This window comes from Thermobia domestica, chromosome 2, assembly GCF_964235325.1.
Source record: "Thermobia domestica chromosome 2, izTheDome1.hap1.1, whole genome shotgun sequence".
Taxonomy (NCBI): domain Eukaryota; kingdom Metazoa; phylum Arthropoda; class Insecta; order Zygentoma; family Lepismatidae; genus Thermobia; species Thermobia domestica.
The window spans coordinates 141,674,537-141,690,886 of NC_137455.1; the positions used below are offsets into that span (position 1 = coordinate 141,674,537).

The window sequence follows — 16,350 nt, forward strand, 5'->3', positions numbered from 1 at the left end:
AGACGCTTACATCAGAATCCTATCTAAAACCAGCTACTGTTCTTAACCGTCTGTAACAACCCCAAGACCATAATGCTTTTTTTTTTTTCTTTCTTTTTTCACCATCACTTCAGATTTTTAGTTTTATTCTTTCTAATCTTTCTCATTTTAGTTATTGATCATTCTTATCCCCTATTTTTACTTTCTTTTACGAGTAAGTGAGAAGTAAAATGAACTTATTATGTATACATGGACGACCATTACCCCTGTGGTTCATGATGTACCTTCCATAAATTAACATACTGGAATGTCCACTGTCATCCTCAAAAGACTTACAAGTTCTAAATTAACTCAATGGATATTATCTGCACCTTCATGAGCACGGCCTTGGTCAAAACTATTTCCCTCTTTAAATTATAATTTTTACAATTTTATTCTTACATAAAAAAGAAAAAAATCGACTTCTACAATTTTGTGCGGAAGGTCTCTTTCCTTTCGTTCTGGACGTCCCTGATATAATTTTCTTTCTTCACTAATTATCCTTTCTCCTTGTGAACTTATTGTCCTACTTCTCCCGCTAGTTTTACCTTCTTCATCTACAAATTTATACTCTCAACTTGGCAACATTAGTACGTTCCACTTTTTTCTAAAACACTTCTTTATTCAGCCTTCTTTCTTCCCTTAATTTCTAATGAAGTTCAACGCAAAAAGTGTATCGTATTTTCTTTTAATTTAATTCAGTTATAACGTCTAATCTACATTCGTACTATTTTTTGGCTAAGTACTACTTGACATGATAGGGAACATAAAAAGAACTTCATTTTATGACGTGTATCAATTTCTTAACTATTTTCTATTAAGTAACACATACTACTTAACAGTAAATAGTAAAAAACGATTACTACACAAAACTTTCTTTTTATCTTTCCTAATACTTTAAATATCCTAACCATTCTTTTTAAGTGATCTGAAAGACGGAATGAGGAGAAAAAAACCTCCAAAATTATTAGTTATCAATATTAGAAACGGGGGGGGGGGGGAGATTTAGAAGAATTCACATCTTAATGAACTTTCGCTAAATGCCTCATCAAATAGGGAAAGGAAGAGCATAGGAAGAACTAGAAACCAAATTGTAGTATTTCAATTATAGTGTTCAAGATTAATTGACCTTTCTAAAACACTTACTATATTACATTTACGATAGCTTTACTTGGTCTTGATTGACTCATATAATATGAATACTGGACTTGAGGAATAATACATTTATTAAATATTGTAAGCTTACACTAAGTCAATATGACAAAGTTTCTAGTTACTGAGAAAAGTCAGAAGAAACAGGGTTAATAATAATACGTACAAGGGGTAACAATAATACGTATAAACACAAAGAACAATCAATTATAAAATATTAACACACACAAAAGTAATTGAAACAATATAAAGTACATCAAATGTACGAATGTAATATATAAAGAAATAAAAAAAAAATAATTAGTTTAATGAAAAGAAAGATCTGATCAGAGAATAATTCCATTATACTCGTAATATGCAGGAATGGGTCACTAAGTACTGAATATTTCTGAAAGACTTGTCAATATTCAAATACAATACTTGCAGCTTGGAATAGAGATTTTAATACTTGCACTAAAATAAGCTATGTGTTACAGATATTGCTTTGTATTCTTATCCACAGATAGAATTAAATCAAAGAAGGGTGAATTCTCTTCGGTCAATTATTATTATTTTAACTTAATGCAAAGTATTAAAACCTACATATGTTACCTTCAAAAGGCCTAATTAAGACTATACATACATTCGAAAATCGCTAATTATTTATATTATTTCGAAGAAATATTGGAATGCCTACAGTGTGTATTTAAAAAAAAAAAACTTTCACCAATGCCAACGACATCTGTCGAAAACATGGTTTTTCCTCAATCTCAAAAATAATAACCTAACGGTAGATGGCCCATTACTATAAAACGCAGATTTCGGCCTAAGGGTTTAAGGCAATATAAGATGAAAATTTTATACGCTTGTAAACAAATAAACATCTTGAAACAATTATTTTAATATTGATGTTCAATATTATACAATAAATGCCTAAAAACATGCCCATTAGGCAATTTCCTTTTTATCATGTAAGCTTCTAAGAGATCTTAAAAACAAAAAGAGCAAATTTCTCGACATAACAGTTTTGAAATTTTCTTTTAGCCTAAGTATCCCGAACAAGGGGCATCATTTCAGACTTCGCTTGAGGAGAGCAAGACCAACATAAGACTTTTACGTTTTGTACTAGTACATTACTAGACAATCGATTAAAGTATATGTATTCCTCAAACTCTTGGAAGGTAGGGGCAATCGCCCCCTCCTGCCCCCTAAATAACGCCCCTGTCTTGAACCTGTAACATTGACAAACTTTAAAGGGACATTTGCGTCTCTACATCAGTTGAAAATAAACTGTAACTATTGACAGACATATTTGGAGTTCCTACACAGTCATGTCCCCTCCTAACATTGCCTTCCTTTTAAGTGGGGGATATTTCTATCTCTAGGTATAAATAGTCTTTTTTGCAGTATTTACAATATTAGACTGGCTTGTCGGTAGAATATATAAAATATTTTTTTTTTTTTTTTTTAATTATCTTTGAAGAACGTAAGAGATCATTTATTTTGGCGAGGGGTATTAGTTAACAGGATCTTTATATATTTTTAATCTATTCACAGAACACAAACAAACACACACGCATAACCACTTACTAACCTGTAGTAAGAGATTTTATGTTTACATTGTGTGTGGCAGGTGTATTTCTCACACAGATATCTTTTTATTCAGACCATCATTGAGCTTCTCTCTTTAAATAAACAGCTCTTCATTGCTTCAAACATCTGGCTTATGTCTCCCATGCCGAATCTGGAGCTATTTCATTTTCGAATGACACCAGATGGCAGTTTAAAAGACATACGACTTGGTGACAATTTACAGTACTCAACTTGAGAGGTTTGAAGAATTGTGTCATTTTTTACAACTATCACGTGGAGGATAATAATACATTGCCTACAAAAACAAATAAATGTGTGTCTATTTTAATAAACATAATAAAAAAAGCGAACAAATTGTAAGAACATAAATGATGTGACATCTGTTAACTAAATATATAAAAATGTAAGCTAAGAAAGAAAGAATACAGAATGTAATTATAATGGTAACAAAACATAAATTTGTATTGAATTTCAGATGATCGATATTAAGACTCATTTTCTTATAATAATTTTGGGTACAATGTTGAGTTATTTGAATTACAGGAAATATGTACGATACATTATTGAGAGTGAAGTTCGTGTTGTATTGGACACGTTAAAATAAAGCAAAATATACGTCGTAATGAAAATGTGTAATGTGTTTTAATATTAATATTACTTCTTAACAAGGAAAAAGGAATTGCTTCAGTGTGGGCGAGGTTAAACAGTATAGAGAAAAAACAGTAAGATACCAGAATCTCAACCAAGCTAAGAAGTGGATTCTTGAAGAGGTGTTGAAAACGAAGATAATAAGGGGACCCGAAACGAATGATCATATTATTTAAGAAGAAACTGTTACATCAGTGATGTGATAAAAAGACATGGGTTGAAGGCAAAAGGGGGCAGGGAAAGAAATTGAAACTGATAAATGATATTAAAAAGGATGAGTTTTTACATCAAGGCGAAGAGACGAACGGAGGTCGTAGTCCATGAAAACTTTTAAATTTGCGATCAGTGACCTGTTGTTGATGACAAAAATACTAATACTGCAATCACCCTCTGCAGTACTAATTCAGCAAGAGAATAGTATTGCAATTAAAATTCAATACTTTACCTTTAACAAGGAAGATAAACGTAAAAATATTGAATTTAGAAAAGGAAAGAAGAAAAGGAAGTTACTTAATTAGATCTGGAAAATTGAAGGACAACACATCAGAAGAATTGGAAATAGTTTTTTAAAAGAAAAAAAGAAAAATCTATAAAAAACGAGTACATAAAAGGACAAAGAAGAAACTGTAATGATGCCCATTTCGGATAAAGCCAGCTATTAGTATAGCTAGGGATATGACTGGGAGAAAATTTTCAATGACACGATGTATTATTATTACCCAAGTATTATTATATGAAATGAGTATAAACATTTTTTTAAAGAAAATAAACGATTATGAAAAAAGTAAAAATGAAATAACGTAGAACGAAAACGAAAATTATATAACACATATTGATTGTTAAAATACTTAACACCAAATTAACATGCTTAAAAAAACATAAGTATACAAAATTCACATAAAAATACACCATTAAACATGAACTAAACTAAGGTGACTATTTTCATTTACAAAAACTAAAGTGGTAATATCACTGCTTCTTAGTATATATATATATATATATATATATATATATATATATATATATATATATATATATGCACAAAGGGTGAGAGCAGGCAACACTCACGTAAAATAAAGCACAAAGCACATTTGTTTAAACAGTATTTTATGCGGGACTATGCTATATTGCATTAAATTGGAGCAAATATGTTGTGATCCGCTACCCTTAGGTAGGATAGTTCTCTTACACAATTTCTAATGAAAATGTGATGAATGTATGCAGCATACTATATTATTTATATATTTATATATATATATACACTCATCAACACGTAATAGAGTAATTTCGCTTATGAATATGAGCAAATAAGTTCTTAACAGTCGTCACTGATAATTAGAATAAGGTCTTACATTATTTCGTATATTATATACTGGAAATAGTATAATATATATATATATATATATATATATATATATATATATATATATATATATATATATATATATATATATATATATATATTATATATATATATATTAGTCCAGGTACATATATTATCTATATATTAAAATGTTAGAAAAGTTTATATGTTTGTGGCCAATCCTTTCGACAATGAGATATTGAAAACCACAAATGCTAGAAACGTGCCGTTTTCGCTGGTCGATTCCAAATTTTGTGTAGATTTGCTAGTTCTCATTCAATTAAAAAAAAAAGTATTTATTTTTATTTTTCTATCCCACACTTTAGGCGCCATTTTGGTCCTATTGATCCTTGTGAAAGGCAACCAGTAGAGGAGTTACGTATCGTGGGTTGATGGATATTTCAGGCGCTTTTTGCTTTAATCTGAATGAGAAAACCTATTGCAAGCTGGAAACATACGAAGGCTTGTGGACTCACAATGAGGCATACTCGGATATGGAATTATAAGAAAAAAATATTTGCATTTGGTATCATCTATTACTTATCCAAGTTCCCCCACCCCCAACATTCTATATATTAAAATACTACATTTATATGTTAGTCTATAGCAATTCACTCCCTTTGAGAGTTTTCCTGTAATTTACTTGTGTTCGTAAAGGTATTTGCACAGATATAGTGATAAATGGGAAGGAGATTCATGCTCATATTAGAACTGTGCGCTGTGTACATAGCGCAGGTTCAGCTAGTTTCGTATTATTATTTCACAAGCAGCAAAAGTTTAAGAATTGCATGAAACATATGAAAAGCATTTATACCGCGTAATTAATTTAAAAGTGATCATTATCATTCCAGTAAAATGTAAAAATTAATGACATGTAAAACAAATAGTTTGAAAGAAATAATATTTTATGTGAAAAAAGTGAGTTAATTTTAATATCTTGAATTACTTAAGTAGATTTTACAGCAAAGTCCGAGTTTACTGTAAGTATTTCATCATTCACACCATCCTTAATAACCAAATAAAGAAATAAATAAAATGTTTATTATGATCATGATAAATGTTAAAAGGAAAAATCAATAAAAATCATACAATGATAATTTCAGATTATTAATATTATAGTGCTTCATTTATTCTTTTAAAACTCCTGAAACATACCTAATTGGGAAGTATTGGTTTTAAAACTAACAAATACGAATCAAATATAAAGATACTTCATGTAATTTACACAGGTGTTTACTTGTGTCTACTATTGATGCGTAAGGATAGTTTTACTACTCATTTAATGATCCATACACCAACAATTTTCGAGAGACTGTATACCCAATTCTCGATAACCACCTTTGTAGAGAAACCATATTGATCTCAATTAACAAAATTTGATGACAATATTTTTTTTTTTTGTTTGTAATGTTGAGTTGTAACTGACAAAAAAAAAAAAAAATCAAGGCATATCCCTGCTTTGTTATTTATTGGTTCGTTTTTTTTTTTTTTTACTTGGAGTGTTTGAGGGTGATTATTTTTATTACATAAATAAAAAACTATGCAATATTTCTTTTAAGTAAGATAAAAGTGTTCTCAATGCATTATAGATTATACGCGATCTTCGATATCCCTACTCGTCCTACTAATCCTTAACGAGATCAAGAATTCGTTGAATTTCATCGATTCTGAATCAGTTCCAAAGTGCTCTGGGTATCAACTACTCAATATTTACCAACTGAAGTACTCTGCACTAAAGATGTATTTTTCAATCCAAAGGTATCAGATCACCAGTTTCTCGTTAATCTTGGAAAGACAAAAAAAGATTAAACCTATTAGAAAATTTAAGAAACAAGATTACTGCAACAGAAATTTGATAAAATTATACTGATATATATAAAAGAACATGGAATTTTAACAACAAACTTACCAATTCTTCGTCATCTGGTACCCTTGAAAGGAAATCCAAAACCTCATTGTTTGGAATTGTGTGTGGACGAATTAGTTTCCTTGCAAATTTATTGATGCCCCAGGCCATGATGAGGTAACGAACAGGCACGAAATACAGCACCACAGCCACCACGGAGATCATGATGATGGCCAAATAGGACAGATATGGAACCGTGAAATTAAACGTACTAGAAAGTTGAAAAATACGAATTATAAAGAGAAAACATTTCACATAATGAAAATGAATTTGTATATGTATTAAAACAAAAAGTGTAGCACAATATTATTATAGCTCTTAAGAAATTCATTCGAAAAATACACAAAACTGTTTCGTAGGGATATATCACTCACTGTTTTCTTAGTAAACCAAACCCATTATTAAAATAATCAGTTCATAACTTACTTAAAGACTAAAATTAAGTTTATTACGCATTTTCAAGAAAAGTCAAATGAATTACAAATAAGCTGATTAATTGATCGAATTTAGTTTTCAAAATAAATAAAGTTGACAAACTGAATAAAAAGAGGATATTTTTCTTTCTTGAGCCAAAAAATAGTGAACTGTACTATGCGATCACTTCAAGTCATAAATGAAGTTAATCTCTTCATCAACTATACTTTATTTACTGGATTAAAAAAAAAAAATCAACCAAAATTAAGAATTACAAAACATTATTCTAAAAAAGATAAAACAACCTAGCTTTTGTGAGTTAATACGTACCAACTGGAGGCATATATCAAATATCTACAATAGATAACTTCTAATTTCTACTTTTAAATATGATACAGAAACTAATTCAAGCAACGTTCGTTTTATTTACATCTAAAAACTGTATCGTGTGGAACATATTAAGTAATTTACGCATGGTTGTAGTACGAGCATCGTATCCTTACTCTAAACTCTAACCACCTACTTATAATAAGAAAGTATGTATTACACAATAATATTACTATTAATTTGAGAACATACACTTATATTATAACTAGTGTTGCCGTAAATTATGTCCCAAATGTCATCTGTATGGTTACTCTAAATAATTTTAGACGTTGCAATGCATGTTATTCTGTTCATGAGAACAAGTATTCAAGCTTACTTTGCAGGAGAAAAAGATTCAATAGCATCACTAAATAAAATAGACTGAGGACGACCTAAAGAAAATAGAACAATAATTATCGGCTTGTACTAGGGTAGACTTAATGGACCAACGATAATTAGGCTACTGGAAAAGCTTGGACTTACCAATTTTTTTTTTTTTTTCTACTGGACTGTAAATGAGATTAACAGAATCAACAATAGGCCAATGTTTTGCAGAAGGTGTGAATTCCAAAAGCCATAAATGAGGCAAGGTCAAAATTTCTCAAAATCCTGTGCGAAACCAAAAATCATGGCCACACACATTAAAAAAACAATATCATGTCTTATTCATAGAATGTATGTCTATCACCGTACAACAGGACAGTTTCTAATTCAGGCTTTGATGTTCCTAAGAAAAATATATATATATATATATATATATATATATATATAAAGACTGTTGGTCAGGTACGCTGCGAAATGTGACAGGCAAATCTGCTCTCAGACGTTAAATTGTTCTCGATACAGGAGAACGGTAAAATGATACGAAGGAAACGAAAAGAAAGAAAAAAGTGGAAGAACTTCTAAAGAGGCTTTCAGGAGTCAAAGAGACCATCATGAGGCTTCAGTAGTGGGGTAAATGTCATCATTTTTGTAAACAAGGGATAACAACATTGGCAAAGGTGTATCAGCAAGATGTATTATAGAACGTACGGAAAACCATTTAACAATACTCTATAAATATAGATATTAGGTTTTCAACATTATTTCCATATATAAGATCGAAATAACACGAGTTGCTAATGTACAATGTATCTGAAATTTTCATGCCTTCGATCACGAAAACAGTTTTGTTCCACACACCGTAGTTACGAATATATAATGCACATCCAGTTTTCAATAAGGAAAACGAAGAAAGTTATATCTCGCAATATAATGGCAGTTATATAGCAATATAATGGCAGAAAACCGGTTTAACTATTACTTTTATCGACATTTTGGCAGAAAATATAGAGATAAAACAGTCTATTTGATCATAATATTCAAACTACAGCACATAACAGAGCAATTATTTCGCTTATTTGACTATTTCAAAAATAAATTACTTACTTTTTGATACTTTCGCCAATAGATGCAATGTACCCTATAGAGTTCTGCACAGTTTGTGTAACTTCCTGAATGGCTTGTAGTCTCTCTTTTAAACTCTTCTTTTCCTCCTATAAGTAAAAATTAAATAAAACACAATAAGTAAATAAAGAATAGAATAAATTAAATTATTTAAATTGTTTTTTTGATTTATTCCACGTAAGTCGCTCGATTTTTGAATTTATTAAAAGATATAAGACAATAACATGGTTCTATAGCATTATAAAAATGTTTTTTTTTTTTAAAAAAAGTGAAAATGTATCCCCAATAAACTGAACAAATATCGGCACCTAATATACAAAGAAGAGGAAGAACTGTACTCAAGTGCATTAGCCTTACAACGAACATGAAATTCCAACTCCGACGAGAGACGAATCTATTAGTTTCCCCTCAAGCAATAGTTGAAAATAATTCTGACTCGAGAACTTATTTTCTAAACAAAATTCCATGTTCCAGCTAAGATAATTAATTCTGGAAATATTATATTTCATTTGACAATTGCAAGAACAAATGCTTTATCTATGTAACCTTTCTAGGAGAATGTGTTCAACTTTTAACTCATGTGAGGATGTACACTTTTATTATCCATCAACACTCATTACGGTCAATGGTATAAACTATTTATAAGAACAACTATCAGGAATATCTGTTCTTCGCACGGAAGGACAACGCTTATGGAAGATATTTTTTTAAAAAGTATATACGAACTTCTGGCTTCAAATTACTTGATGTAAGTACGATTTCATTGGACTTACACAAATCCTCACAGAATCGCCTCTAAATAAATCTCACAGCGTCAAAATCGAGCCAAATAGTTTTCTCGCACTTAAAAGCCCAATCCGATTGATCCGGATTCAAGCAAATTGTTAGGCAAATTCTTTAGTCGATCCCTATTAGTACGAATTATTATTGAGATGTTACCACAAATGCGAGGCAATTAAAGGATTCATTCAAAACAAAAAAGGTTTCACGATAAGTAAGAAAATATTCAGGAAAATAAGATATGCAGATGATGATACTTTGATATAAGAAAAGATGTAAAACAAAGAAAAAAATCTTAAGTGCATGAAAAACAGAAGGAAACAACAATTTTTCTCCTCGGAAAGAAAATTGAAGAAGTAGAGACAGTAGAAATAAAAAAGAAAAAATAAGATGAAAAAAGTGAAAGTGATTTGGGATTTAGGATAGAACAGGTAAAGCAGGCACTCTAAAGAAAGAAAAGGGAAAGATGCTTGGCACCGAACAACATACTGATAGTATAGGAGAATACAATTAAGTGTCTCTCTGTGAGCTTTATATAAGAGCAGAAATATTGACACTTCAAGATCTGAAAGGAAAAAAAAATGAAACTTACTAGATGTCGCGTTGGAGAAGTAACTGAAAGGCTATGCATTCTGATTACGATACAGAAAAGAAGAAATGAAAAGATTGGATATTTGGTTCGCCATCATGAGTGGACTAACATACCGCTGGAAGAAAAAATTGGGCATAGGAAAAAGAGTAAAGTATCCGGAGATGATAAAACAATTAGCACAAAATTTAATCCTTGCATGTTTACTACCAACATTTGGTTCAGGAAAAAATGAAATCTTTAATTTAACGCGCCGCGTATACTTCTTTTAGGCTAAAGGAGATGGGTGATTAAGGAAAGTGAATGACTGAAATAATTGGTCGTATGACAATATGGGAGGAAGCGGAATAACTGCGAGAAAACTCAGGGACACAATATTGTCCAGTCCCATAGCCTGGAATCGAACCAGAAACCCCTCGCACCAGAGGTGAGCGCTCTACCACTGAGCCACTGTGCTTCCCGTTTGATTGAGAACACAAGTAAGATTGTTTTTTAAAACGCAGCTAGATCATTTTTGTTCAGTTCATACCTAGAATAAATAAAGATAAGTATATAATTTTACTGTTTTTAAGTTATCTTGAATGTAATGTCCGATACTCTCACACAACGCAATTGACCTTTTAGTTCTCTATGGTTATTATTCACTTTAGTTATTCTTTGTGGTTTCTCCTGACAATTGACGTGGTGAAATGATATACAGTACAAGACAATCTAATGTGTCGCTAAGAAAATGGAAAATTTAACAATTCAAGTACACAGGATTAAACAGAAAATATGCACAATAAGACGCTATAATAGGAGTATTACCTCTCACGACTTGCTAGTCGACGCGTCGGACACTCTTAGTATTCAGGATGGGTATGAAACATAGCTCAAAATTATCATTAACTCTTAAAATCTTAATCTTTGTTTAACTAGCTAAGTATAATATTGTCCAAAAAGAAAAACATATTAATCGACAGATTATATCAAGCTGAACAAATTGACATGCTTGAGGATCAATTCTCATGCGTAGTTTTCGAGAAAATTGAAGTAATTTTTATAGCATTAAAAATATGCCGTTAATTGCCAATCGGATGCAGTTGGTCGTTTTTATTCTCCTGGAATAGATAATATATTTATGTAATGTATACGAAATATGTATGCACTGTTAAGTAACGGATTGTATCTATTTTAGTTTGATTTGCCCTAACAGAGTGACATGCATCCTATCAATAAAACACACAGTTTTAACAGCGACGCAATACTCCTAACAGTGACACAATCCTATTTGAAATAATAATGAAATGATAATAATGATTTAAATAATCGTGATTAATAGTCTGTTACGGAATGTGGATATATTAACATAATACTGAATTGTCTACAGTACACACATTAGAGGAACTAAACTAGAATCCATGTTAAGATAAAAAGAAGTTATTCGAGACATTTCTTTCATAATACAAATATACAGACCTTATCTTTGTCTTCCTCATCATCATCATCATCGCCAAGAGGTTCATCCTCTTCCTCATGAGCCATCCAACTTCCAGTTAGTGACTGAACCTGTAATTACATTATTATCTATTAGTAAATTCTATTAAGTCAACAACATACAACGAAGGAAGATTACGAGAAAGGTTAGTATTACAGTAAAGTTGCACATTTTTCCCCTTTTCTTTAAGTTTTGTTTGCTAGGACAGTCTTTTGTAGAGGTAATACACATTTTCATAGAAGAATACGTTGAAGTAAAGTTTTCACCGATTTTCCTTATCATTAACTTCTTTCCGACTTACAATGAAATGAAATTTTTCGTTCGTCCCACAGTTACACCCTCTAAAGAGACGGATGATTGCTGAATGTAAATCATTGTCAATTCTTTTTGTCTTGGCCCACTGGGAATTGAGTCCGGGACCATGTGCACCAAAGGAACACGCAGTAACCACTAGACCATCTGAAAGGGCATAGACTATATATAAACTTACTGGAAGCGAAATTCAAGTAACTCTTTTCAGGTACAAAAATGAAATCACTCAATTTACTAAGAATTTCATTACATAAATTCCATTGCATTTGTAAATATTTGTTAGGAGAAATTCAACACACTGTCTGTGTCTTCATGAATAATTTTGTAACATCTGAGTAAACCAAATACAAGAGTACTAATTACAGCAGATAACAAATATTGATGTATAACATTTCCGCTGTTAAAAAATAAAATAATTATTCCACTTCCAAAGCATACTATGCATAAGCATCGGAACTTTTATACAATAACTGTGTCCGTTCGTCTTTCTGTTTGTCGATAGATGTCAGGGAAAAAAGTGGCAAGAGATATCCAGTTTCTGATATGAATTCAACCTCTTAAGAAGAGACTTAATCTCCGCCCTTATCATTCTACTGAAACCGGAAGCTGTAGATTTATACTACAGCTTCCGGATTCAATATTGATCCAGTTAGAGCAAAAATGAGAAATAGTTAGTTACTTTTAATTAATTGATTTATGGATTCAGCGTTCCAAGAGTAGGTTTCATCCGGTTTTATTCGGATCTCTACAGAAAAAAATTGTAGGGGATAAAGGAAATAAAGGGAATAAAGGATAAAATAAAAGGAACTGGCTTTTGATGTAGATTGAGCGTCCCAAAAATATGTTTTTCAACTTCGAATGAAACTAAGTAATGAATATATCAGTTTCAGTCACAATATTAAATCGTTATAGTTTGGAAGTCAATCATACTTGCACAAAGTGAAATGAAATTCATCTGTTTCATATACAGTAGCAGGGATTGAAAAATCCCAGGCGCCAGGTCGTCATGGCGATTGGATATACGAGTCTGATGCCAAGTTTATTGATATTAGTATCCTTAATTTTTACCTCCCAGTAGTTCTCATTTGTGTGTGTGTGGATGGAATAGAAACAAATTATAATAAGTTCATTATGAAGTTCAAAGTTTCCAGTTTACCTTGAATCTCAAACACATTTGCTTCCAGTAATATAGTTAATTAATTTATACCAGTATAGAACTATAACTTAAAGCCTAAGTGTGTAAGCCTATATATCAAACTGGATTTGTATTATTATGACGTCTGGTTTGCTGAACTGGCACCTACGTCAGAAGAAAATTTTTTCGAGAACTGACAGTAGCCATGATTATTCATAGAAACCAATAAAGTATGATTTGTTATTTACAAAAAATGAAGAGACAAGATTCTCAGACTCAACAGCAGAGCGGGAAGCAAGGTAGTTAAAAAATCAAACAAAAATTCATATCCTATATTTAATCACAATGCAAATAGTGTTATGTAATTTAATGTAATTGCAATCGCATCACGCATCGTAGCTTTCTTGCTACAGTTCATACATACTTCAAACAATAGAGAAACATCTACTTCATCCAGGCCTCTATGCTTATATATCTCAATGAAGGCGACTATTTAGTGTGTAACAATAAACAATATTTTGTGTGTCATTGTGACGGGACAAACAGCCTCGCTATACATTTGTATTAAACTCCTCAACTAATAAATTAGTATTCCATAAGAACCAACACTTATGAAGTGGTAGAAGGTAAAGCTACTTGTTAATCCTATTGATTAGCCTTTACTGTCCTTATCAACATTTAATATCGTGTTACGTACTAAATTACCCATGAAACTCTTAAATCCATAACAAGCCTTTTACATTATACATTATTAAATAAATAAAATCACAACAGAGATTACTTTTTAAATAAATTTGCCTCTGAGAAAGGCCTCTAAGAAACCCCTAATTCGGGCACAATATCCACCCACCTACGCACGCTCTCCTCTTCTCTTACACACATAAAGCATAGTGCTGTGTATATTATATATCACTAATACTGTTTATATTAATTATTTTTACAAATAAGTTAATTCGTAACATAAATTACACCCATTTATTCCTTTATTACACCATTTGCCAATCTCACAAGCGAATTGAGCAATTACTAGACAAAAATGAAAAAAATTCTAAGTCTTTTTGATTTAAATCTTTAAAAAACCTAAGTGAAAACTTCAGAACTCTTAATTGCAGCATTTACAAAGCAAAGCAAATATCTTAATTGGGTTTAGTTAGAAAATTAATTACCCTAATATTTAATTTATTCTCTATAACAGAAAGCAAAAGAACAGTTACTTACGATGTAATTTTTCAAGAAAATTAACAACATCGCTATTGGCAGCATGTATGGCTCAAAGTAATAACATAAGACAAGGAAGACAACGAAGGCAACGATGCTGCGAGATGTTGATTCCCATTCAAAGCAACTCCTGTAAGTAAAAACAATGGAGAAAGCATGTTAATAAATAATAAATACACAAATAATAATAAATAACATCGTTCGACATATATATTAACAAATTGTTTTAACTTTATGACAAGAAATTATCTGGCAAATTTTGATTTGGCAAATCAGTACTGGTATTTTTAATATTTACCAATTAACAACAAGGTTTTTCGTTCACAAATAAATAATATCAGCAAATAAACATGTTTAATTTTTTAATGATAGACTTTCTTTTATTACTCTTAAGGGTCGGCGGTGCGATTTATTGTTCTAAATGTAGATGACCCAACAGACGATAAGGTCAGTTTTTACGAAGAAGTAGAACGTGTGACCAACTCCCACGATACCATATGAAAATTCTATTAGAGAATTTCAATGCAAAGGTAGGACAAGAGGATATTTTCAAACCAATTATAAAGAACGAAAGTTTGTGTAAAGAAAGGAATCACAACGGGGTTAAACTTCTGAACTTGGCAACATTGGAAAACCTTATCATGAAGAGTACAAAATTCTCATAGCGTGACATTCATAAATATACTTCAACCTAACCAGATGGAAAAACACTAATCAAATTAATCGCATTTTAGTATATAGAAGAAGATATTCTGGCATAATTGATATTTGATTGTTTAGAGGAGCTTACTGTGACATTGACCACTACCTCGAAAGAGATTATCGTTGAAAAAAAAAGAGAAAAACTTCAGCATCTGAAAATGGAAGCTTTAATTTAACAAAGTTACAGGAGGATCAGGTGAGAAAGGAATACCAAACTAAAATGTCAAATAGATTCTTGGTTTTAGAAAGTTCGGAATGCACTAGTGTTGAGGACTTAGGTTAAAATTAGGGATAACTTAAAATTTTAGCAAAAGAAAAAAATAGGACACGCGGAAATAATAGAGCATAGGAACAAATCACGATTCGACCAGGAATGCACTAAACAAGCAGAAAAGAGAAACCAGGCAAAACTGCGTTGGCTACAAAATCCAAATGATAGAACTGTTCAAAATGTCGTTGATATCAGACAGGGACTTCAAAAAACTTTTTGAACAACGAAACGTGATTTTTTGAAAGTTAAAATTGTTGAACTTGAACATAATAGTAAAAACAAAAATATTCGGGATATCTATAAAGATATCAACGAATTTAAGTTCTCACGAAAACAAATAATATTTTGAATAAATGAATTGAAATAGATGGATTTCTGTGGCAGTTGCTCAACATGTATCCAAAAAATTATGTACGTGGAGAAAGTGAAATGCACACAGTAGATTGTGTATTAAAGAGCCTAATCGAACATAATAAGAAACTGCTATAAACAAATTAAAGAAATACAAATCTCAGGATATAGACGAAATTCCTGCTGAGTTAATATTAGCTGGAGCGGGAAAGCTGTGGCACAAGATACACAAACTCATTCTCCTCATCTGGAACAAGGAGAAATTGCCACAGGAGTGGAAGGAATAAATCACTGTCCCAATTTACAAGAAAGGTTACAAAACTGTGATGTTTATCGAAGCATTTCTCTTTTGTCGACATTTTATAAAATCCTCTCAAATATACTGTTGGCAAGATTGATCCCATATATACACATGAAATTTTTGATTACCAGTGTAGATTTAGGCGAAACTGATCAATATTGATCAGATACTTACTATTCGTCAAATACTCGGAAAGAAATGGAACCGGAATTATACCAATTATTTATTAATTTAAAAAAGTCCTATCATTGTGTTAGAAGGGAAACATTGTATAACATTCTCACCAAATTTGGAATACCGAAAACAGCTAGTTGGATTAATTAAGATGC

The 16,350-nt window shown here is 31.1% G+C and overlaps 1 protein-coding gene across 5 annotated transcripts in view; it reads right to left on the reverse strand.

The window, feature by feature from the left end:
- Mctp (multiple C2 domain and transmembrane region protein) overlaps positions 1-16,350 on the reverse strand; it is a 955,910-nt gene that overhangs the window by 14,255 nt on the left and 925,305 nt on the right. For 4 of the 5 annotated variants that reach the window (XM_081746500.1, XM_081746491.1, XM_081746507.1 and 1 more), the window contains 4 exons: positions 14,397-14,526; positions 11,713-11,802; positions 8,868-8,974; positions 6,663-6,870 (listed from right to left, as the gene is read on the reverse strand). In XM_081746500.1, coding sequence (XP_081602626.1) covers positions 6,663-6,870; positions 8,868-8,974; positions 11,713-11,802; positions 14,397-14,526 — 535 coding nt within the window. Of the gene's footprint in view, positions 1-2,743; positions 3,038-6,662; positions 6,871-8,867; positions 8,975-11,712; positions 11,803-14,396; positions 14,527-16,350 lie in introns of all 5 variants that reach the window. The other variant, XR_014129216.1, reaches the window with a different exon arrangement.